At 42.8% G+C, this 23,865-nt stretch overlaps 1 protein-coding gene across 1 annotated transcript in view; it reads right to left on the reverse strand.

Annotated features, from left to right (window-relative positions):
* Positions 1 to 619: 619 nt before the first annotated feature.
* fat3b (FAT atypical cadherin 3b) overlaps positions 620 to 23,865 on the reverse strand; it is an 86,703-nt gene continuing 63,457 nt past the window's right edge. The window contains exons 42-52 of the mRNA XM_030438711.1: positions 22,913 to 23,044; positions 22,608 to 22,765; positions 21,970 to 22,501; positions 21,506 to 21,659; positions 19,943 to 20,099; positions 18,520 to 18,936; positions 15,542 to 15,797; positions 9,443 to 9,541; positions 6,680 to 6,739; positions 6,350 to 6,388; positions 620 to 2,714 (exon numbers count right to left, since the gene is read on the reverse strand). Coding sequence (XP_030294571.1) covers positions 1,954 to 2,714; positions 6,350 to 6,388; positions 6,680 to 6,739; positions 9,443 to 9,541; positions 15,542 to 15,797; positions 18,520 to 18,936; positions 19,943 to 20,099; positions 21,506 to 21,659; positions 21,970 to 22,501; positions 22,608 to 22,765; positions 22,913 to 23,044 — 2,765 coding nt within the window. The 3' untranslated portion in view covers positions 620 to 1,953. The remainder of the gene's footprint in view (positions 2,715 to 6,349; positions 6,389 to 6,679; positions 6,740 to 9,442; positions 9,542 to 15,541; positions 15,798 to 18,519; positions 18,937 to 19,942; positions 20,100 to 21,505; positions 21,660 to 21,969; positions 22,502 to 22,607; positions 22,766 to 22,912; positions 23,045 to 23,865) is intronic.

The following is a 23,865-nucleotide window of genomic DNA, read 5'->3' on the forward strand; positions in this document are numbered from 1 at the left end:
CGCCATTTGCTCCTAATAATCAAGCGTGAATCTGCCTGATTGGAGCGTATTCTTCAGGCCCCTGTAATGTGCAGTCACTGAAACATCCACACCTGTACTGTACATAACCGACAACGACCTGAAGTAACCCCAAAATCTGCAAAACTTGAAAGGCGCACAGAGAAGGCGTCTCCCGTGTTGGCGGTGTTGATTCACAGAACTGAGGTTTAAATTTCAGCCGTTGGAAGCTGCTGCTCTGTTCGCATGTTCTCACAGTATTCCTGCAGGGTTTCCCTTCCACAAGTCATGCAGGCCAGGTGAACCGGAAAGTGTAAAGTGCCCACAGGTGTGAATGTTTTTTGTTTTGTTTTTTTCCCTTCTTCTTCCTCCCTGCATGTGTTAGTCTGACCTGTCCGGGATGTTTCTCCGCCTGTAGCCCGATGCGAGCTGGGTCACGCTTCAGCAGCCCACTTAGAGAGCAGACCTGAATATGAATGAGCAAAGAGGATGAATGAGCGGATGCATCTTCATTAAGACACATGTACAGTACTCTCTGTCTGACGTGGACGGTACTCTAATCTCTGAGGAGCCCAGAACATCGTTTGAATAGGAATATTTTTGGCTGAGTAACATGTGCATGTTTTCTACACCACAAGGCATTTATTTCCATTTCAAATTAAAACACAATTAGTCATGTTTACCAGAGGATACATGGTAAGTGTGAGATGGAGGCAGGTCATTGCAGCAAACTGTAAAAAAAAAAAAATGACAGCAGAGATTTAGTCCTTAAATACTCTCGAAGTAGTCACCTACGCCCTGTTTTGCTACGAACGTGTGGTTGTGAACCGGGAACACAGCAGCATTTGCACGGCGTTGTCAACGAGGCGACCGTGATGTCTTGGGTGAGTGACTCTGCACTTCACGGCTGCGTTTCCACATCATTCTCGAAGCCTTTTTCAGCGCACGAGGTCTGAAAATTCATACGGCATGTTAACGCCAGGTGTGAAGTGGGCTAAATTCCATCTGGAGCACCGCTAAAAGCTCTGCGCTGGTGTTATATACACGGTAAATATACATCAGGATCCGCGTTTATGAGGGAATATGCACGGGCCAAAACAAGAGGTCAAAGCCATTGCTGATTTGCATGGGTGAAAATAAAAACATATGTCACGGCTGCATTACCTTAAGTGCTGTGAATCATAGTTACATGATCCCCCCCGATGATGCTTGTGTTCTTAAGCGGGAAGCTCACAGGCAACCAAACAAATTAATAGTGTAATTATTAAATAAATAATCATCAAATAATTAATTTTTTTGGGGGGGGGGATTAAATAACGATCTCCTGGCATCAACTAATGGTAATCTTAATAGCATCTCAGAGGCAGGCGTCTGGGATGTGTGTTTTCCTCCAAAACAACCCAGAGCGTGCGTCAACAGAAAAGAAGAAATGCATTACATGGTTGAGCTGATCAGACGACCGCGTGCGTGCGTGCGTAGGTGCGCGTGCAACCTCGACGGAACGATGTATGAAATGCGCGATAGCATATGTACATGCGTTGGCACCGTCTAAGACGAAAAGAGGCAGCCTGGCTCCCCATCATATTTTGATGTTAATAAATGCTGCGCTCCAGCAATTCCATAAATAATAAATGTAATAGCATTGATTCACAGCCAATCTCGCCTAACTTGCGGCACAGGTGAAGGCGTCCGCACAGCACATACACTTTCTCTTATTCCTCTGGCTTAGAAAAATGAGCCGGGGGATTGGTGGTGGATTAGTGTTTGCTTGCAGCGGGATAATAATGCCGGATAATACAAGTATATATGGTAATATTCTCCTTTAATTATTTTGAGGTGGTGGACCAACGGTGTAGTAGTATACATAAATGTCACGTATAATCAGAGAGCTTCCCTCCCTCTCTTTTCATGTATAAAGGATTATTAAATCTATTCATTTGAAACAGTCTTGTGTGCTCATTTAAATCCATCCCAGTCCGTGGGTTCAGATTTGGTCGAGGCTCTGTTTATTCGCGTGGCTCTCCTGGCTCGGAGCGACACCAAGTTCAGTAGTCTCTCTAGCTCGTCCCCGGAACCTGCCAGACCGCTGGAGCCGAGCCCCCCTCCGCGATCCTCCTGCGACTCCCTCCACTCCCCTGTCTGTAAGTCCCACGCCCTGAGGGGGGGCAGGAGCTGAGCTGGATGCAGGTTGATGCCTGGGGGGCTGGACGGGTATCCTTCGTAGGCTGGTCGGGTCGGGGGTAGAGTATCATAAAGGCTCTCCGTGTCTTCGCTTTGCTCCAGGTCCTGGCCGGACTCGCGGTATTCCTCATAAACGGGCGAGGAGCTGTCTTCGCAGCTGTCATGGCCGTGCGTCTGCTGACGGTCTCTGTGGTCCTGGCATGCCCCCATGTCTCTGCTCCTGTTGCCTGTGTTCTTTCCTTCCCCGTCGTGATGCCTCTTTTCTTCTCTTTCCAGGATGCGTTTCCTTACCCACTCGCCCGACTGATTCCTCTCCCACTGGAAGGCCCTCTTCTCGGTCTCCCGTCCCCGCTCTTGGCCCCTGTCACCACCATGGCCCATCACTCTGTAGTCCAGCTGGAGAGAACGCGTGCTGCCTCCTCGTCTGATGTTCTGCTGGGTGTCGCTGAGGTCGTAATGGGATCCCACCTCTGGCGGACGCAGACGCGATGGTGACAGCCAGCTCGTGGTCTGACTGGAAGACTCCCAGCGGTAGGCTGACAGGAAAAGCACAGAAAGAATAAATCTTTTTTAACACTTTGGACTTCATTGAGTGACCAATCGTATCTTTTTAATTTCAACAACAAGTAGAGAGATGGCCTACTTAAGAGAGTTAAGAGAGGGATCTGAGTTGACATACTGCGTTAGGAGCCTGAGGCTTTATTCCCTGGACAAACTAGCGCTGCCAAATCACTGGCAGTATGGAGCCCTCACTTGTGAGTTACTTTACAAACAGCCAGTCTGCAATGCGCACTCCGAGCAAGGAATGAGATTATCTATCTAATAGGATCAGCCTGTGAAAGGTGCCACATCAATAAATCACCTCCCTCCTGAAACAACAGTATCATCGCAATCTTATCTGCCGCAGGTAAGTGAGGTGACACCGGCAGATGTGCCTCTGCGAGTCAGTTAGTCTGAAGATGTCCACAATTACTCAAATCTCCGCAGATTCCATCTCCGGCCTCTTGAAGCCAGAGCAGCTGACTCTATATGTCGAGGCTGAGGTTTACTGCCTCCTAATGAACAAACCCCTTTACCTAGAAAGAAAAAAAAAAATGTCAGCACATTTTTTTTGTTCGATTAATGAGCAGCCTGCGTATATGCTCTGGCTTGTTGTGTTTGTTTCTATTTTCTCCTCTTTGGTTTACTCTGCTTATTATCTCCCCCCTTGATCTCTTTCTTATTTTCATAGAAATCTCTGGCTTGTTAGTCGCGTGCGTGAGAACACGTCCGTGTGTCTGCATCTCTGTGCCTGGGATGCGGCGGGAGGTTCGGGAATGACTTCCTCTCACCACCTCGGCTCGGGGCTTCCCTATGCGTCCTGCGCATTTATGTTGTGTAAGTGCTCCATTTTCTCATTCAGAATTTAATGATGTGCATATAAAAAATAAAAAATAAATCAGTCGACAAAAAAAAAGGCCACCTCCGACTTCGGGCTGTTAAATGGACTGACGCACAACTCCCGGCTAATCCTACGACTTCCTACATGCAGGTTGCATTATTCATCGGCGGGTTAATGAGTTGTGAGTGAAAAAAATATCATATTGATGAAGTGAGAGAACCCGGAGGGGTCATCCTCCGTGTGGGATGGAGAGTACCCTTCATTAGCAATACTCCTGGTATATAATGCATGACACATGTGGACAGAGATATTTAATAGACTGCCGTGCAAACACACAGCGAAAAAAAAAGAGTGTGGGAGCTCTTGCCGCGTGTCATGCTGCTGAAATATCTCTGGAATACTTTCAAATAAAAGGTGTAAAGGGTGAGAAAGTAAAGAAAAAAACGAATCTTCTTACAGTCCGCACTGTACCCTTTGATGAACTCTACACAAATCTCATCTTTGCTCTGCAGGTGGCGACTCGCTGCTAGTGAAGAGGAAAACAAAAACAAATATCTCGTGGGACAGGAAGCCTTTGATGATGAAATGCTCCTCTCATAGAAAACAACTGAGTGCAGGGCGACACGGGCGAATTATGACATCGGAGAGAGGAACGCACTCGATAACGAGAGGGGAGAGGGGGGGTGGGCTGGCACAGAGCCATTTAGCAGCGATAACGTGTAAACAGACAAATGCGCTCACACGCGTACACACGTGACGTACGACCGCGTGTCATATCATATCGAATGGAGAGAGAAAAACTTTAAAAAATCAATCAAATGTTGATGTTTCGGTGGTAACCCGCGTTTACCACTGAAAAAAATGAGTGGTAATTTAGTGATCTAAAAAATGAATGTGTGTTTCCCATAAATGGACTGAATCCAACAGGTCATTTGGAACAACTTACTCACCACAACGACAATTTCATTCATCATTTAATTCTCTCTGTCTGAAATACAGCTTCTTATGCTTCACTCGGCTGGCAGAGACAGAGGCGGGAACGCAGCCTCGCTCCGCGTGAGTACTGAAATGCTTTGTGGACCAAGAAAATTCCATGCGACTGAGAACAAACAGACTTGGTAACTATGAGCCAATTAACGTTGGTTTACCACAAGCAAAGACGAGACGAGAACACGGCAATCGCGCGTGATAGGTGCAACCGGATTGTGAACGCACTGATCTTTGTTTGAGCAAAACCGATCATCCGGTAAGAGTAAAGTCAGTGTTCAGCCTGTCGATGATGCCTCATTTAGTGTGGAAAAAAAGAGAGAAAAGTGTTTGATGTTTGCTTTCTCCTCTGTCTTGCTGTGCGGATGTGAGGCTTTGGCTCAAAGTGCCCCCCCGAAAATTCACTGGGATCCGCTACAAGGCCGGGGTGAAAGGCCCGCTTTAGTTGGCGTAGGGAGTCATATGCCCGACTTGACCGCGCTATTAAATGTCAGCATAATTCAATCGACTATTATATTACCTCATAGCAAACCCAATTTCTTTATTTGATCATCAATTTTACATTATTTGTTTTCTTAGGTTCACGTTTGATTGCATTTTATAGTATCTGAATCCAGCGTTGAATCCACTCGTGCGATCCAGATCCTGCTTGGGGACCGCTAATGCTGTCTTGGCTTTATGACAGATGGAAGTAATTAAGGAAGTAAATTCAAAACGGTACAGCTGAGATCTTTCTCTGCTTTCGTTGGCAACGAAGGCAGAGACACTACAGCTTTTGAGAGGACTAATTAATTAGTAATTAACAGTATTGACAATCAATCGCAACCTGCCGCTACAATCTGGACCTCGAAAGAGCAGCATAAGAAGCAATGTTGAATCTGTAAATCGAACACATTAGCATAATGTTTCCAAGCCTCTTAGTCAAAATAGCGGGGCACCGGATTCCAAATATTCACAATATTTTTGACTTGATATTTATGGAACTCATATTAGAGATTCTGATGTTTTACTGAAGAAGTTTGTGGGTGGAATTTTTTATTTTTTTGATTAGGGACCAAGCGTAAACCCACCGTGACAGCCCCCACCGGTTTGTGGATTTCCGTTTTCAAGCCTCGAGTTTGGCAATATGGCCGTCGTCATCTTGTTTTTTTCATTTTGGAGCCAGAAGTTGCTATATTGGATGAGAGGGTGATTTCTTGATTGTGTCGGATTTAAAAAAAAGCTGTGATATGAGAGTAGCGACTTGTCAATCACATGGTGGCCACTGGCACTGAAGCATACCCTGTTTCATTCCCCGTCTAATTGACTCTAAATGGGACTAAATGGACTGAATATCACGCTGTACTGAAGCAGACTTGAGCTAGTGATTGAGAGCATAAACTAATTCAGAAACCTGCTTAGTGAGGCGATACATCAAGTGAGATGAAGAGTCATTTTCCTCATAAGCTTACATACAATCTGCCTTCTATTTGAAACCAGTGGAGTTGCTCCATGCTGGCCATTAGCAAAAAAAGAAAAAAGCGGCCATTTTCAGACCAAAACATAAACTTCTCTTGTTACTTACTGGTTTATATCAATACTAGCTCACCCAATTTAACCGGTCATGCTCTAGAATTAACCTGCAACAGACGACATACACTGCTATTTTTAAAAGTGATGACAAGCCTGCTACCTGAAACGTTGTGTTCTTTGCTTTTTTGCAAGTTTCCGAAATGGAAACAACCACCCTTGCAGCTTGAGAAATAAAGCCAAAGGGATGGCAAGTTAATAAGATGTTTTTCAGTCGTTTTGCAACTCACTCACCAGGGCTGTTCCGCCGCTGCTCTTTGTCCATGTTCGACACTACAAAAGGAGAGAGAAAGAGAAAAAGTCAGAGAAAGACTGAGACAAACAATACAGAAACCAATGGGGGTGGGGATTTAAATACAGAGAGATCCAGTGTTGGAAACTGACAAAAATATTGGAAATCTAAGCGGGATGCTTTATTCTGAATGGAATAGGGGATTGAACAGCAGCTTCTCGGCCGCAATTCAGAACATTGTATCTTAGTGTTACACCACTGAACAAACACTCTGGCGTCAGAAGACAGACACAAAATAGACAGCGGAGTTAGCAGAGGATATTCTTTCATACCTTCACTTTCAATATTATCAACAGCATCATTGACGAGACGTATGACTGTCACTATGGAGGCTGGGCAGAATACAGAGGGAGAGAAGAACAGTAACAGTGTCAGTGCAGTTATGAATAGGGGTGAGATTTCATGAGCTGGGTGTGACTGAAATGAGATGGGAAATGTGTGTGTGAGCATGTGTGTGGTGTGCACACGTGTCGAGGAGAGTGGAGACATGTTAGTCCTGCCAACACGTTTGTATGCTCGTGGTGTGTGTGTGTGTGTGTGTGTGTGTGTGTGTGTGTGTGCGTGCGCGCGCGTGTCCTACAAGGGTGCGGGAGAGATGTGAGGACTCCTTTCTCAGCAGCTACAATAATTGCACGGGGAACAAAGCATCTGCATGGGTTCCTTATTTGAGAAACACACACCCACACACAGACGGGATCATTAGGGTGTATGGCTTCCAACCTTCTCATACTTAGCTAACAAAAGATCCATAGTATCGAGTTATCTGGGAAAAAGACATGCCACAGGATTCAAGGAAAGGGTTAATGGTATTGAGTTATCTGGGAAGAGAAACTCTATAGAATAAGAAGAAAAGAGCTTAACATGATTCTTTTTTTCTTCTTCTATCACTTAGGACCGGTGCATTAAAACCTTGCATTCTAATGTATGGATTCAGCAGCATTAAGGTACCTCTCATGACGCATTTCTACTAGACTATTGTCTGCCTTGTTTTTCAGTATGTTAATACAGTTAATGCACTTTGCAGAAGTACAAAGTGGACTGTTGCTACATTCAGGGAATTTGATCCGCGGCGGTGGCTCTCAGGCTGTTTTGCTTGTGACTACTAAATACGAGCAGCGTCTACTTGAATTTGACCTTTTTTTTGAAGAACTCTTAAAGGCCTTCTGTGGTACATTTGTAAAGCAAGTGCTGTATATGCAAGGAGTGCAAATGTGCTGGGTTGTTTGAGCGTTATATCCCTTTTACAAAGGACAAAATAATCCCACAAACATCTGGCTTTTGTCGTCAATGGAAAGGACACAATCATTATCATTCCATGGTCAAATGACTCTCAGAGGCTGTTCACATTTGGTATTACCGTCCGTCCTGAGCGATTTGATCACAAGTGGACAGCTACAAGCCTGACAATTAACACCTGGCGTTGAACGTGTCTCGACATGCGTTTCAAGTGACCTCTTGTCATCGGCTCCATATGCAAATTTACATATACATTACTGGAACAAGTGAACACATTTTTTAACACAAAGAAAGAAATCGAGTTGTCGTGCACGAACATTGGCTGAATTAACACGAAGGCACAAACAGTTAAGAATGTGTTGTTGACAGCATTTCACAAAGTTCATAAAGTTACTTTTAACCTAAATCCTCAGAATTGAGCTTGTTTTTTAGGCGGTCTGGGGACTTTCTCCACGGATGATGAAGAAGAAGACATGTTTACCTTCAACTTGGTGTAAATGGTGAAAACAGGTAATAAGGACTTTAGACATACAAAAAAAACCCAAAAGGTTAGTACGTGGGCGGTGCAACGACAAAGTGACACTTTTTACATGGAAAGTAACAACTTAATGTGTTGCGTTTAATGTTGAATTTCCGAGAAGGCACCACTGATTTTTTTGCAATATGCCCTAAACATTTCGCAAAGTTTGTCAAGTTTCTCCTCACTCAACATCTCTTAAAGAGGTCATATTTTGCTCTTGGGTTTTTGCCTTTTCTTTATTGTGTTATGGAGTATTTATGTGCATGTAAAGGGTCTGTGAAAAGAGCTTAAAGTCTTCGTCAATGGGAGTTTCACTCTCCCACAGAAAACACTGCTCCTGGACTGCCTGAAACACCTGGTTTGAAGTTGAGCCTTTACTTCAGTAACTTATGGGCATCACTATGTAACAGGCTTTATACAAGTATCTATTTTTATATATTTATTATAAATCATATACATTCCAGTCAGTCAGCAGACATACAGTTGCTACTGCTATAGCGGTGTTATTTTAGATCACACTACCTTGCAACTCTCACCAAAGACTGGACAGAGGCGAGATGTCTCACTCTGTAGCTAAATCGGAGCGCTCAAGACACAGTGTGAAAAGGGACGCTGCAACAATGCACAATAATGTTATGTGCTTTTTGAAAATTAAAGTATGTAAAGCTATTATACTAGGACACCCCAATAAAAGCAGGTACCTGTAAATTAGCATAATGTGACCTCTTGATCATGAACTCTGGGAATATTGCATGTTGACATATGCGGCACAGACCTCCCCTGAACATAGTCTGAGTGATTAGGTCTCAATGCTTCTTGGGGGTGTACATGCCTGCAGTTAGAGCTGTCTACGTGTGACAGGATCAGTCAGGATACTAGGATGCTGATACCAAATGTGAACAGGGCCTCAGAAGTCACAGGTGTGTAGGCTTCAGTTGACAGTGAAGGAAACATGACCCCTGGGAGGACAAGCTAATTTCCGCCCCTTTTCCTGCACAATGCTAAGAAGCAGAAAAGCTAAGCTAAGTTAAATGACAGCGGTGCTTCAATGCTTCATCTGTCTCGAACACTGTTCAGCTGGTTTGAAAGAAAGACTAAAGGAAAAGATAAAGATAAAAACACCACAACATTCACTTGCCTCCATGCTGCTTCTACTATTTCTTGTTTTTCTAGTACTTTGAGATGTTGAACATAACACACCACAACAGAAAGGAAAACTTGTCCACTGGCAATGGGAAAGGAGTCAATACACGCAGTGACAGGTGTAAATGGGTCTTACCGTTGTCATCGAAGGACTCAGAAGTGTAGGAACTGAGGGAGTGTTCCTCAGAGGTGGAGTCTGAGAGACACGCCCCCTCATCCACCAGCTCTGGCACATCTAATGTACAAACACACAGAGATACATGTTATCAATCCAACACTTTTTGGAAGTATTTCTGATAACCAACGCACCATGTCAACATGTATTACTCACATACCTCTATGTACATTTAAAGACTAATTGAATGCTGTAATCATTCCTTCTGTTCGTCCTAGATGTGAAGAGGTCCCTCCTGGCATGACTCCCAGGTAATATGGGGCTTATGCTGTTTGAGTTAGCCAAATCAAGTGGGTCAGCGCTGGATTTGGCACTTGAACACATTTTTTACATGAAACAAGGTCTGGGGATTTTCCCATCTCTTACACTGAGGGGGGATCAACAGGAGAAATGATTGCAGCGACCAAAACCTCTGTCAACGCCTCCATCTGAGAACTGTTTTAGTATAGGCTTGAATATAGACACACACATAAAAACAACCAATTCACAAGACAATTTGAATTGCAGTATGCTCCAAATACATTTTGGCCTGTTCCCGGAGGTGGACCAAACAGCTTTTGAGTAAAGCGTTTTTTTCACCAAATCCCAGAACACCCACTTGAGACTCCAGGTCTGCTGATTCAATGCCGTCTGCACCAGCTGGAGGAATCATGGACGGTGAGACCACAGAGTTACTTGTCCTAGTACAGTAAAGTGTAGCAGATGTGCAACACAAACTCCTCAAAACAGCAGGTACAAGGACAAAAAAAAGAGTCTAAACTTCGTCCACTGCAGTAATCAAAGCTCTTATTTCCAGTCACAGACTTGACATTTTGTCTGCGCGAGTAAGTCAGATGAAATTCATTTTGGAGAAAGTTGCCAGCCACAGAGTCTCTACTTAGCCTTAACCTGCATGTCTTTAGAAGCAATATTTCAAATAAATAGATGTTTACAAGGCAGTGTGATTCCTGACACTGTTTTACTTTGCCGAGCAGTTATTTTGAGTTGGGGTGGGGGTCAGAATTGCCTCTAAGTAAGTGTTGTCAGATAACTGCCAGAGAGGCAGAGCAGGGCATTCATGTGTCCCAATGACTTCAGATAGTTGGAAGTTGCTTTGAAACCTATCTATAGGACCGTCTGATGAGATCAGAGACAGGTTTGCCGCTTTACCAGGTGCTCCAGTCATCGAGCAGCAATGAAATGCCTAGTTTCACTTTAGTGTTCAAATTTGGAAAGAGACACAGAGGACAGACAGAGTAAAACATAATTTCTATGGGCTAGAGCAACATTTCTATTTGGAATACAAAGCTGCTCAGAAATAAGAGCTGGCAGCTCTGCTGATGTGATTAAAAGTAACTTTTGGCAAAACTAAAAAGACTTTATGTCGGAGGGTGGAAAAAACAGGGAACAGTCACCCTTTTACTGCCCCTTGGCTGACTCTTCTTACACTTCAAGTACTTTACTGACCTTTATGTGTGAAACTGAGTATCCTTGATTGTCAATGAATAATAAGGATTCTTAGTCTTGATAAAATATTTTCTTATGTATGTCATAAGTATTTAAAGACTATAAGTTCATGGGCAGCTGCTTATGTTTAATGTCATTATGCTCATTTTCAGGTTCATACTTTCAATTTGGCTGAAATTGACACAGATACCTGTTGGTACCGATACCAAATGATTTTTCTCTGAACTTTACTCTCTCTGTAATAACAAAAATTTCATTTTAGTTGTAAATAAGTCATAATGTCATGTAGTCATATAGGTAGGATAGACCTGTTTAATATATACTAGAAGACTTCATATAGCGTACTAAAGAGCACACTGGTAAGGCAATTATCGAAATCAGCTTCTGAGTTTTGGCTAACCCTCGTAAAAATGCTAAGATAACATAAGCCAAGATAGTAAAACAAGCTCAATCGTCTCTAACAGCAGCTTTATCAACTAGCTAAATAATTAAATAAAGATGTCGATGACATGGCAATTTTTGTATTTTGCGATAGGAATATTGCAGCAAATCACTGTGACTTGTTGCAGGAATGACATCTTACTCTCTCTCTTTGTCTCTATAATGTTACTCAGATGAAGTGCTGTCAGGACCCAAAACTTGGCCATTTGATTTAATCGGTACACAGACATGCCAATGTAATTCAGTTGGTGCTGTTAAAAGTTCGGTACTAAACCCTGCTCTTAATGCTCTCTTTCAGTGCCTGTCTCTTTAAGACTCCCCCCTCTTCAAAAGCCTAGTCTTCTCTGATTGGTCAGTTCTCATGGGCCTGAGCAGCCATCACCCACTATGTTCTCACATCATCTCCTATATGTGTTGCCAAATCACAGCCATGTTTGGCGTCACAAAGGCGTCGACTGTACATTTGTGACATCATAACTTTTTCGGAAGTCAGCTTGTTAAAAGAATTATGTGTTGTTTGTATTTCTTAGGTGTTTTGATAATTTGACAGTATTTATCCTGGACCCTGCTTTGTTATCAAAACAGGCATGGGAATTTCACTTTCTACAACATGGGACAGTAAATACTGACGCATTTAGACATAATTTGTTATATGGAAGACAAAACAGACCTGTAGTAAAAACATGTTTCAGTTCCTTTACCTAGGGTGTTGCATAAACAGTTACTGCATTGGCATAATATCTGAAAAACACCCGGTGCTGTTCTTCTGTTTTCATAAATCCTGTGCAGGTGAAAATGCATAATCTTGAATTGTTGTGGTTTCCAGCTGTTGCTTTATTTAAACAGTAAGGCTGGCAAACAGCTTTTCCTGGTTAAGAAAGCAATAAACAATTTGTCAGTGTACCTGGCAGCCTGGATTGTTATGAGAGGTTTTAAGATTGGAGGCTTGCTCCTCACTGGGCACAGCATGTCTCTGTCGCCCTTGTCTGGCACATCTTCGAGCATTCTCTTGTCCGTTTCGAAATAGCCCTTTACACTGAATATTCTGCAAGCAAGCAGTCGGGGCTTGGCCCATCTTGTAACCAAAACCATACGCTGCCCACGAGGGCCAGGATGTCTGGACATCAACTTTGGCTTTCTGAGCTCGAGCTAGGTGGTCGTGGTCCAATGCGTCTGGAACAAGTGAAATGCTCCTGTGGGAATGTGAGCAGTAAGGCAGCACCATCAATCAAACAAAATAAGAAAGGCAGCGCAGCAGACGCTGGTCTGATTCAGCATGCAGGTGAGGGGACAATTCGCAATATACAAAAACTAAGTAAACCATTTTTTTTTTGTCTTTATCTGTTCCGTTTGTTTTCTTTCCTCACACACGCGCCTTTGTTATTGTGCCAGTGACCACTCTGCCATGTGGCAATATTGGCAGCCATGCCTGAGGTGTTGGACTCGACCCTGCCTGCTCTAATCCTACCACTAACGCTCAGCCAAACCATGTAATCATCCTGGCCTGAAGCTTTTTAAACCCCTTATACTTTTCCTACTGCAAGAGGTATTAAAAAAATCTTCAGGAGTCATTATCTGGCTATTAAAAAGTAATTATGCTAAAGGTTACATTGAGGTGAAAAGGTCACATTAACTTTCAGTAAAAGGTGTAATTTGTAAGGGCTTTCTACATAACTAGAGGGCAGCTTTACTGCTTCCAGGTGGTGACTATACTGGACATGCCACTCTTTGCTGTAGCTGTCACTGGCTTTAGCAATATGCCGTAAGAAAGTATATATAGCTGAGAGCTGTTGGATGATGAGAGTCTATCCACACTGCAACCTCAAATTACGTGAGGAAGTCACTAGGGGCAACAATGCTCAGTCAACTGGCCTCCCAGTGAACACAGCTAGATGCCAGACTGGGACAGAGCACAGCCTCTGTGTGCAAAAGATGTTTGAGGACAGTATGGAGGCGATTTACAGTGGTTTTGACCAGACTATAACCCCGGAAACAACAAGACAACAACAGGCAGCTACAAGAGAGGCATGAAGGTCATAAAATGCCATGTACAGCTGGGATATTTTCACATCTTACTCTGTAAATTCAGGATGTCTTTCGACCAAAGGAGGTGATTTTGACTGACAGACTGTTTTGATGAGTTTTATTAAAATATTTTTTATGAGTTTGATGGAGTGTGAGTTAATGAGGCAGTTAAGCTCAGCTTGGTTCTGTTAAACATGAATGGTGTGCAGTTGAATTTTTTTCTGTACAGTGCGGAAAACAAGTATAAAAAATATCTCTATTTCTTGATAGTTGGTGAGTTTATTTTATTGACTTATCAGACTAAGAAGCAAACTGAATAAACTGTTATCCATCATGGACAATGATCAGCACCCTCTCCAACACACAGTAGAAAGACAGCGGAATACCTTCTCTCACAGGCTGCTCCAGCTCTGCTGTCGAAAGCACAGAAACAGAAAATCTTTCCTGCCACAGGCCATCACACCGCACAATAAGAGCTAAAAGTATGGTCTATCTGTCTATCTATCTATCTATAGTTGAATTCAACTATGGGGGCTATCAGACTATGACCTCTTGCAGGTACAAAGTGGTATTAGGATGAGGAGGGGCCAGGGCTAGCTGGTTAGCATACTAACTTCAATAGCAACACAGCACATAAGGTCTTTGACATTATGTCAAAACTTTTGCGTCTTCACACTTTGCTCGTACTTATTACCTAACCAAATGTTGCATTAATCCTAACCTCTGAAAGTTTCTAGCAGCTTCACATAATGTTTTCTGCAACTTTTTCTGCATTCTTCAACTGCTTCCTGAGGCCTTTGTTATCGTTCATTCAGTGATGAACTTTAAATTAAATCTAAATTTCTCTGCAAAAGATCAATGCACAATACTTACTGTGAGAGACATATATATCTGACAGTACAATTGCGAAAAACTGACCGATATGAGACTTGATTTGTTAATGTATTTTCCAAGTTTTTCATTATTCATCGAATCTTATTTATTCATGAACAGCAGGTAGTGACAGAAAAGCGACCAATATGTTTTCCTTTGTATTGACTTGGGCCCATCTATTGCAGTATTCATTACTCCACCTGTTTGTGGTTGCCATGGTGTGAATAATTAACTGAACTGTTTCCAATTGATTAATTAAAGTGGCACTTAAGGCTGGAATCATTAACGCAATAAAGAGAATATGATTGGGCTATAATCACATATTAATTGTTGGACTTACGCTGTAACTTTGACCACTAAGGGAAGGATTTTTTTTTTGCTTTTTCTCTCTTTTTTTGTGCATACGCTCAACAGGGGAGCAAAAAAAATAAATAAAACAACCTCTCTACCATTCCTACAGGAAGAAATCAATAATTAACAGGCAGGAAGTTCCCACTGCAGGCTGTATTATTCAAAACAACAGGTTGGACAGAGAATCGAAACATGTGACGTCTACCTCAGCACTGAGATGCAACATGGTCATTTCATTGACAGAGAACAAACGCCGTCGACAGCTAAATATCAGACCGAAGTTGAATCATCTGACAATGATTTCTCACCCGCTCTTGCTTTTGGTTTGTTGTTCTCTCTGTTGACAAAGGTACGCGTGAGGCAATCTTGGATGAAAATTAAATAAATAAATAAGCTTCGCAGGGGGAAAAAAAAAAAAACTCTCTTTGTGTTCCAGCAACTTTGATTTGGACTTTTTTTCCGCAAAAGTAGGACAAGAACATAGGACATCAGTTCTGGCTGATTACCCTGACCATTCAAACAGAAGTGCACAGGAGATGTAAGAGTCCTCATCCTGATACGAGAGGACATGATTGCCAATTTCGGCAGCGTAAAAGAATAGTGAGTCATGCCATCAGTAAATAGTTAAACTAAACTGGAATGCTGAGCAAAATAAAAAAATATGACTTTTTAACCACTCTTGCTTACTCTGGGCCATTCTCTTTGATGTGTGTGATCAAAAGGCAAAGATCACTGTGAAATAAGCTCCCTCACTGGAGATGATGGTGTGGCTGTAGCACAATGAGTTCATGGCCTGTGTGCTCTGTGCCTTTTTGATCAGAGGTAAGAAACTGTGCATGCATGCCTCTGTGTGTGTGTGTGTGTGTGTGTGTGTGTGCGTGTGTGTGTGTGTGTCTGCGTGTGTGCACTCGCTCGCAGACTTACCCTGTGGACTGTTATCTCTCTGTGTTCTCTCCAACTCAAAAGCTCTCTGTCCCCATTCCTCCTCTCTCTCATCCCTTGTGCGCTCCAGCCCTTCCTCCCTGGCTTCCTCACCCTCCCAGGACACTTTGTGGGCCGGACTGTGCTCTGCGCGGCAGGCCGACGCCGAAGGGAGATTGGGTGCGACGCTGCACACTGCGATACCCCTCCTGTTAGCCACGCCTCGGACGTTGGACATGTCTGAGAGGAAGCTGCTGAACTGCGGAGGACGGAAGACAACACCAGTGAAAAAAAAACCCAGACTACCAACTGTTTAAACACATTGATGAGTAGCACCCCTGCACTGTGTAACATGCTCTTTTATTAAATTGAACACATTTTGAGTCAATCCCACATCCATTATTCTGCTCCATAAATTCTCCCTAACTTACCAAATATGTGGGCCAAAATATTCCCCAACAAATGCAATATTTATTCCTCTTCAGGAACATTTGCTAAAAAAACTAAAGTGCTCAGCGGCTTCAGGAAACTATTTAGCCCATTTTGGGAGAGAGAGAGCGAATGATGTATGCGGCTTTAGGTCTTTTCATGGGATTTGAAGGATACAGCCTCGATTACAACCTGACCTTTTTAATTTGAAAAGTATCTTAAATGGTGCAATATGTAAGAATTCATACCCCAAACAAAATCAGGGGCAGCATATCACCCGTAACAGCTTCTAACTGTAGCTGCCAATAGCTAGTTAGCTCAGTAAGCTGTCCAGCTAGCAGTCCAAAGCTGACTCTGCCTGGACTGGACAGGGAGCTCGGAGCACCAGGGTGCTGGTGTTTACACTGCTACCACAGGAATGAGGTTTTCAGGCTTGGGGCAGTTGGGTCCCGGTGGGTAATGCTGGCAGGGAGCGGCTCTGTTATTTTTTCACATTCTGCTGACGATTTTAGTTCAATTTTGAATGTTTTAACCCTCTGGGGTCCAGGGTATAATTGGCTGTTTTTGTCTTAAAAACTATTGACACCTTGTTTGGTGTCATTATTTTCAGCACAACCTCACATGTGTGACTGTACAGTTATTTTTTTCATTTTGGCATACTGTATTAACACAATGGACATAAAATCACAAAAAAACATAAAATCCGAGTAGGAAAAAGTTAGATTTTTTTACTGTGAAAACCACAAATATGTTTAACAAACCAATTTTATTACTTTTAATGCAAATATAAATTGTTGTTTGCTAAATTTGTGCATACATTTTTGAATTTTACAAAATTATATGTAACTATTTACATTTAAATGCAGGCAATGCCTAAGGCTCAGCCCTCCCTCAGCTCCTTCCAGCTCAATGAAGAGCTACACTGCCTGCTCCACATTCAGCAATCCACATTCAGCATAAAACAAAAAAAGGACTCCACTATACACTAAACACACTACACCACACACTACGTAACACACTAACTATACACTCTGCCGTCTCTATTACCGTCACAGTCACTCTTTCGCCGCCGTCCCTCCCACAACTTCCCCCTGTTCCTCAGCAACCAAATCACGTGGTTTGCCATATACTTTCGTGATTGGTTGGTGTGGTGCCTTTTTCCACCAATAGGAAAAGGGGTATCACATGTTTTTTTGCTTGCAAACACTTCCTGCTTGTGGACACTTTTGTGAGAAAAGCCTGTCTTTATCATTTCTTCCTGCATCCACCAAACGCGTAGCAAACGTGATGGCAATGTTAGCGAAACAGGGTGGCGTACATTATTTATCGTAAGTCCGGTTTTACTTGGCCTATCAACACAATTTAAAAACTGGTATATAGTTTGAAGGCCGCACTGACACATAAGTCGGAATCGAGGCTCACTGAGGCTGCATCTTGCTGCTACGTCATCTTAAATTGGTCACATGATTTGGACGTGCCAGCGTGTTAGTCGACCTCAGAGGGTTAATCTAAAATTCTTGCATATTGCACCTTTAATCTCAAGAAATATTTGATGCATCTTTAAAATTACTCTAATTACAAGTTTTTATTTTTAGAATAACTGGACTGAACTAATGAAAATTGATGCAGTATAAACATTACTTTAAATCCACACATCTCAGCATCCCCAAATTGGGATTGAGTTAACATAGGTCCTTTTGATGCTACTATGGAGGGTGTTAAAGGGTAAATTCACCCACTGTAAGCCAAGTTTTTGGAAGCCCTGAGATCTCAAACTGATTTAAAAAGACAGTAAGTATTTATTGTATGAAGCCATTGTATGTCATTTTTTTTAGCTGTTGTTTTTTTATGTTTTATATTTGAAGTCCCCATCTACTTCACTTGTTCAGGAGAACGCGGCAACGCTGTTTTGCTGAATGGCTGAATTTAATCATTTATTTGTGAACTTACCCTTTAAAATCACTAACGTTCAAATTTTACACATGGCAGCTTTTTAAACAAACTTGACTTTTTCCCGACTTTTAAGTTTATTATCAGACAGCACCTCCTGGTTTTTAAAAGTAATCATCAGAATATTACTAAAGTTTCACCGTCCACCATATAAAAATTTTAGCAGTCTATCTTCCAGCCATAGAAAGCACTTTTTTTTTGTAATTGTACACAGAGGACAGTTAGCTCCCCCTTACACTAGACATGGCTGTTTGTAAGTTATAAGGGTCATAAGGTACCCGCATCTTGGCACTCTTTTAAGCAATAGAAATAGAGTTACAGAAGAACAGCATCATCAAATAAAACGAGGCCCTGGGAGATATGCTGATGTTAACAATGATATTGGTATATAAACTCTGACCTGATATTTTATTTCATTTCATTTTATTAGTATGAAGTATAAAACTTTAATATAAATTCAGATTTTTTAACATTACCCAAGTTCTCTTGTTATTTCCCTGGTATTACTCATAAACTGCCATTACAAAGTCTTCCAGTTTTGAAAGTTTATGGTTGTATTATGAAACCGGAGATGAGGAAATAAATTATAATAGTTTGCATACCTGACTGCCCTCACTGGAAGTGGTCTTGTCGCCATCCCCACCCCTCATGGCCGGGTTAATGAGCCCACCTGGAAGAGGTGAGTGGGCAGTTGGTCGCACCATGACCTGGGGAGGTCCTCCGGTGCTCATTCCCACCTCGCCGTATGTGCTCGTGTTGCCCGGTGAACCTGACACGCGCACCGCTTTAAACTCGATCCCCTCCGCCCCCATGCCGGTCTTGTGCAGCATGTAGCTGGTTTCTGTGGAAATCGCTGACACGCCCATCACACTCTGAGTCCCCGGGCCCGGATCTGAGTCTTTCCTGAATTTGATTTTCTTCCTGAAGGCGACGAAGAGTATGAGGAGGAGAATGATGACGAAGGCAAGGACCCCGATGCCAATTATCTCCCCGGGTCCAACGTAAGACAGGGGCTCCGCCTGGGCAACAGGAAGAGAGGAATCGTGAAACTCTGAAAGGAACTCATGTATTTCCAACCTGCTGAAAGGACTCTGCATATGTTGGCACGATGGAACCCTTCCTAAAAATGTTGTATAACAAGGAGTCAAGCTACAATTTGGACTTTTTCCCTCTCAGGCTGACATTAGTACAGATTCCAGGCAGCTGTATGACAATTTTATTTAACATGCATGTTTCTGAAGTACAGTTCAGAAGGGACTAATAAAGGAAGATAAATGCAAATGAAGAACTCACAGGTTGAAAAGACCACCAGCGTTACGTATGTTTCATTAGCAGCTTTTGATTAATGACCTTACTGACATTTCATCTCATCTGATGTTGGATATATTTCCATTTTCAGCATCTAATCATGACTGCAGAGATGACAATGATCACATTTCTAGGCTTGCCGTATGAAACAGATGATCAATTCCACGGATACTTGTTTTCAAAGAGCTGGTAGGCGCCGCGAAAAAAAAAAACCCAAATATGTATTCAGCTTTATTTCCAGCAATAGACGCCCTCAAATGTCCTTAAAACGAACAAACAACGCGAACATATCGACTCGTTGCGAAGGCGGCCTAAGAGGTTTTGTCGACTATGGTTACAGTCTTCTAGGGAATAATGGAGCCGCCTTTCCTTCTCGCAATGTGCAGCATTAATTGGGCTTGCAGTCTCAATGTAAGGTATAGAAGCACACGATGAAAGTCAAGAGCGTGACAACTTCAAATGGAAACTGTGATTTGCCCATTACCACACTTTCATTCATCTGCTGCAGAGACAAACATACCGAGCTGGTGAATACAGCTTTCCAGGAGGCCACCGCACACTCAAAATTCACAATAGCCTCACTGAGTACGCCAAGTCCCGTTAAGAGCAAGCTGACTGTGCAAAAACCCGGAGACAAGAGGCTGGTACCTTTTTCGGATTATACGTGAGTGAATTATGTAAGATAAAAAACAGATTAGAGTGTTGTCCGCACTTTACCTGCGTGTCGTCCCCCGGGTCATCAGGCGCGAGATCATCGCAGTACTGACCCTCGTACCCCTCCGAGCAGTTACAGTAGAAGGACCCGAACGTGTTGACACACTCTCCTCCGTTTCTGCACTCGCTCTGGTCGCACTCGTTTACATCCTCGTCACATCTGCAAGGGCACAGACGAAAAATACATTGCTATGCATGGGAGTGGTGGAGCTGATTTGTATCAAAGCGAAAAGAGAAGAATGAGAGATGAAAGCGTGACAGTGAGTTTGAAAGACGAAAAAAGAGAATCAACACTTTGGAGAACATTTCTTTTCTTTTCTAAATCGACAGATTATCTTCACGGATCCCCCTGTTATCCCCATTAACATGGCTCTGATGTAAAGAAATTTGACTGATTGCACATACACACACACACACACACACACACACACAAACTCTATCACACACACATGCTCTTCAATAAAGACACAAATTACGGCAGAACATCACAAATGTAGTTTTACTCCGCACACACACGTGTGCTCATTGTGGCTTATCATTTCAAACATGGCGCCCTGCTGTGAGGGAGATAGAAAATGCTTGTATTTCGCTTTTCAATTATTTTTCTCTTGATGGGATTTTTCAAAACACTGTACGAGGGGTCTGATGTAAGACGAAAAAACAGTATTGCAGGAAGCTTCCATGCAATCGGTACCTAATGTTCTGCTCTGAACAATAATGAAGTCATTAAGCATGTATAGCTGATTGTGATATTCACTCAGTAAGTTGTGTCAAACTTTTATTGTATCTCTAAGTCTGTGATTCAGCTTCTGAAGCTAAATTATTCAACTTTTTTCATTTTAAAGGAACTCTCTGCTCATATTCAATACTTTATTTCTATTCAGTTTGATATTACTTTCTATCAATCTGCAGAAAGAACAATGTCATAGACAATTATGATCAGAAGCTGTTCCCTTGTGGCAGAACACAGTGTTTTTCAGTCTGTGTGTTCATTGTAAACTGATAATGATATGAGCAAACTATGAAGCCAAAGTTAAATCAATCCAGTTTCATCAGAAGCATTTCAAAATTCTTGTCAAGAATATTTAAAAAAAAAAAAAAGCAGAGCCATGTTCTACTTTGAGGAGAAACTGCTCTCTAGTGGCGGCTCAGCTGAACAGCCGCATGAGCAGGGAGGTTATTTCAAAGGCAATTACTGAGCTGTAATTAAGAAGGAAGCTGGAGAATGATTATAGGCTTTTCAGCCAGAATTATACTGAATTAAATTAGAAACACTAGTTTATCTTGCACAATAACAACTAAAACAACACAGTGGGTGCTGTGGTGCTAATGCGGGCTAATGAATGAGTGCGTTTGTGTTTCTTGCCTTCAGAATTCATGCTCTTTGTGTCTAAATGTGTATGTGTGGGGGGGGAGGGCTGCAGATGTTAATGTGTCTAAACCATCAATAACCTAACATTGCGTAGATGCTGTGTACACAGGGCATACTATTCACCAAGATGTCTGATGATCGGCAATTAAGGTCTAAAATGTGTGTGTGTGTGACTGCAGGCTATTTTATCTTACATAAGTCCCCCGAGTCCTCTTGGACAGCCACAGAAGAATGCACTGCCCAAAGGCTTACACTCCCCACCGTTCTGGCATGGATTGGGCATGCAGGATGTCAGTTCAATTTCACAGCGCCCCCCAGTGAAGCCAGCGCTGCAACTGCACACAAAGCCTGTTGGAGAGAGAGTCAGAACGCATCAAATAATAATGTGTATAATCATAAATATTAGTGAATAACATCAATATCAGATCTTGGGAATTACATGTGATGTTATTTGTGAGTAACTGACTTAATACTGGAGGAAGCGAAAGGCTAAGTATACACAATACATACAATGGATACAATATGTGGTCACTGCTGCACAAACAAGCAAATCAGCAAATATGCTGAAATGACAGTGTTCATCATTTACTGATGACATATATTCATACAACACGATGACTGAACACCCACATACATCCACACCGGCATCTAAACAGACCTCCAGAGGGCAGGCTGCTGCACATGGCTCCGTTGAGGCAGGGCTGACTGACACATGGATCCGGATAAAGCACGCAGCCCAACTTGACCTCGCTCAGCCCGGCTATCTCGGCGTAGCGGCTCCGCTTATTCTGGAGTGGCAGCTCGTTGCCGTTCAGCATCAGTGAGCCCAGGCAGCCCTGGAAGCCGTCCTGGGCTCTCGGCGGGGCTCTCCCTCCACGGTCCCCAAGTCCAGGACCCCCCTGGCTTCTCCCTGGCCCTGGGCTTGGCCTCTCGCCTTGCCCGCTTGGTGGCCTCACTTGGGCCCCGAAGAAAAAAGACGAATCCGGGGCCAGAGGCCAGAGGCGAACAGGCGCTCGGGCTGCTCGGCGGCGCTCCACATAGCTGTCATCCAGTGACAGGAGGGTGTAGTTCCTAGTCAGCTCCAAGGCAACAGCATGCCAGAATCCGTCGTTTATGGGCCTGCCAGAGATACCCATAATGCCGAGGGTGTTGTCACAGTCCAACTGGAACCAGAGTCGACCCCCTTCGATCTGAGGGAGGAAAGGGAAAATAAAAAATAAGAAAAATGATGCAACCACTAAAATACAGGACTCCCTTTGCAGAGCATATTTGGAATTAGGATGTGAGTATGTTAACCTTGAGCATGGTACAAGGGTTGACACGCGTGAACATAATCACTCCTCTTCTCTGAAGTGTTCTGATCCTCAGGCCGAGCCTCATCTCCCCACTCTGGCCGCTCTCTGTCACTCTGTACTTGATGTAACTGTTTCCAGAGAAGCTCAGGGAGGTTTGACCTACAAAGTCACAAAAAAATATGAGATACACGAGTCAAATACGAGAGGAAAGGCTTTAATTCATGGGGGAAAAGACACGGAATTTATGGAATCTACGTGTCTACCCCGATCAGATACACCCAAACACAAGGAAGGATTAAATCATACCTGCACACTCGTCGAGTCTCTCAGGCTGACACTGGCAGACAGATGGCGCTGTAGGACCAGAACGGACACACTGCATGTCTGATGGACAGGACTGACCCTCACAAAGCTCCACAGGAGTGGGGCATGTCCCTCCTGTTGGACAAGGGACAATTACAAAAATATTAGGAAATAACATATTCATCATCCTATCTATGCAAACATTTTTTTATACATTCTATTCTGTAACGAATGTTTGCACCTTTTTCATGCTACTTTTGTCTGTCGTCTGTTTTTCCTTCACACAGCCAATATTACACTTATTTTATGAGATTTATCAAAACACAAGAAAGTACAATAACATAGTCAGAAAAAGCAACCAATCACAGAAATTCAAATTCAGACCCTACAGGAGCTCACAGATTTGGCAACATGCTGCCCAACTACATCAAACAGATTAAAAATAGATTTACTATCAAGAGGCCACTTAAAAATATAATTGAGCAATCTATCATAGATGATATTGTGTTTTAAGTGTTTTGGTAGCTTTCCATTGCTTTTTGTTTATCTTTTGGAGCCATGTTTTTGACAATTTTTCGTTCCTGTTCCTTTCATGGGTTATGGTTATGGTTTCTTGATTTATGAGTTTTTTTCATTTGTTGTCTCATCTTAATGTTGATACCGTTCCACTATAGAGAGCATCTTGATGTACTGTGTGGTATGCTGGATGCTCGGTAGCGGACAAAAAGTCAGTACAGAGTGTCATCAACACAGCACAGAAGATTGTTGGCTGTCCTCTTCCCTCTTTAGAGGAAATCGCCAAAACAAGACTGCTCTCAAAAGCCACCAAAATCATAAAGGACTGTTCTCACCCTGGTCACTCACTGTTTGGACTCTTGCCCTCAAGGAAACACTACCGATTTCTAAAAACAAGGACTAGTAGATTCAGGAACAGCTTTTTTCCTAACACAATAACA

Source organism: Sparus aurata, chromosome 13 (genome assembly GCF_900880675.1).
Source record: "Sparus aurata chromosome 13, fSpaAur1.1, whole genome shotgun sequence".
NCBI classification, from domain to species: Eukaryota; Metazoa; Chordata; class Actinopteri; order Spariformes; family Sparidae; genus Sparus; species Sparus aurata.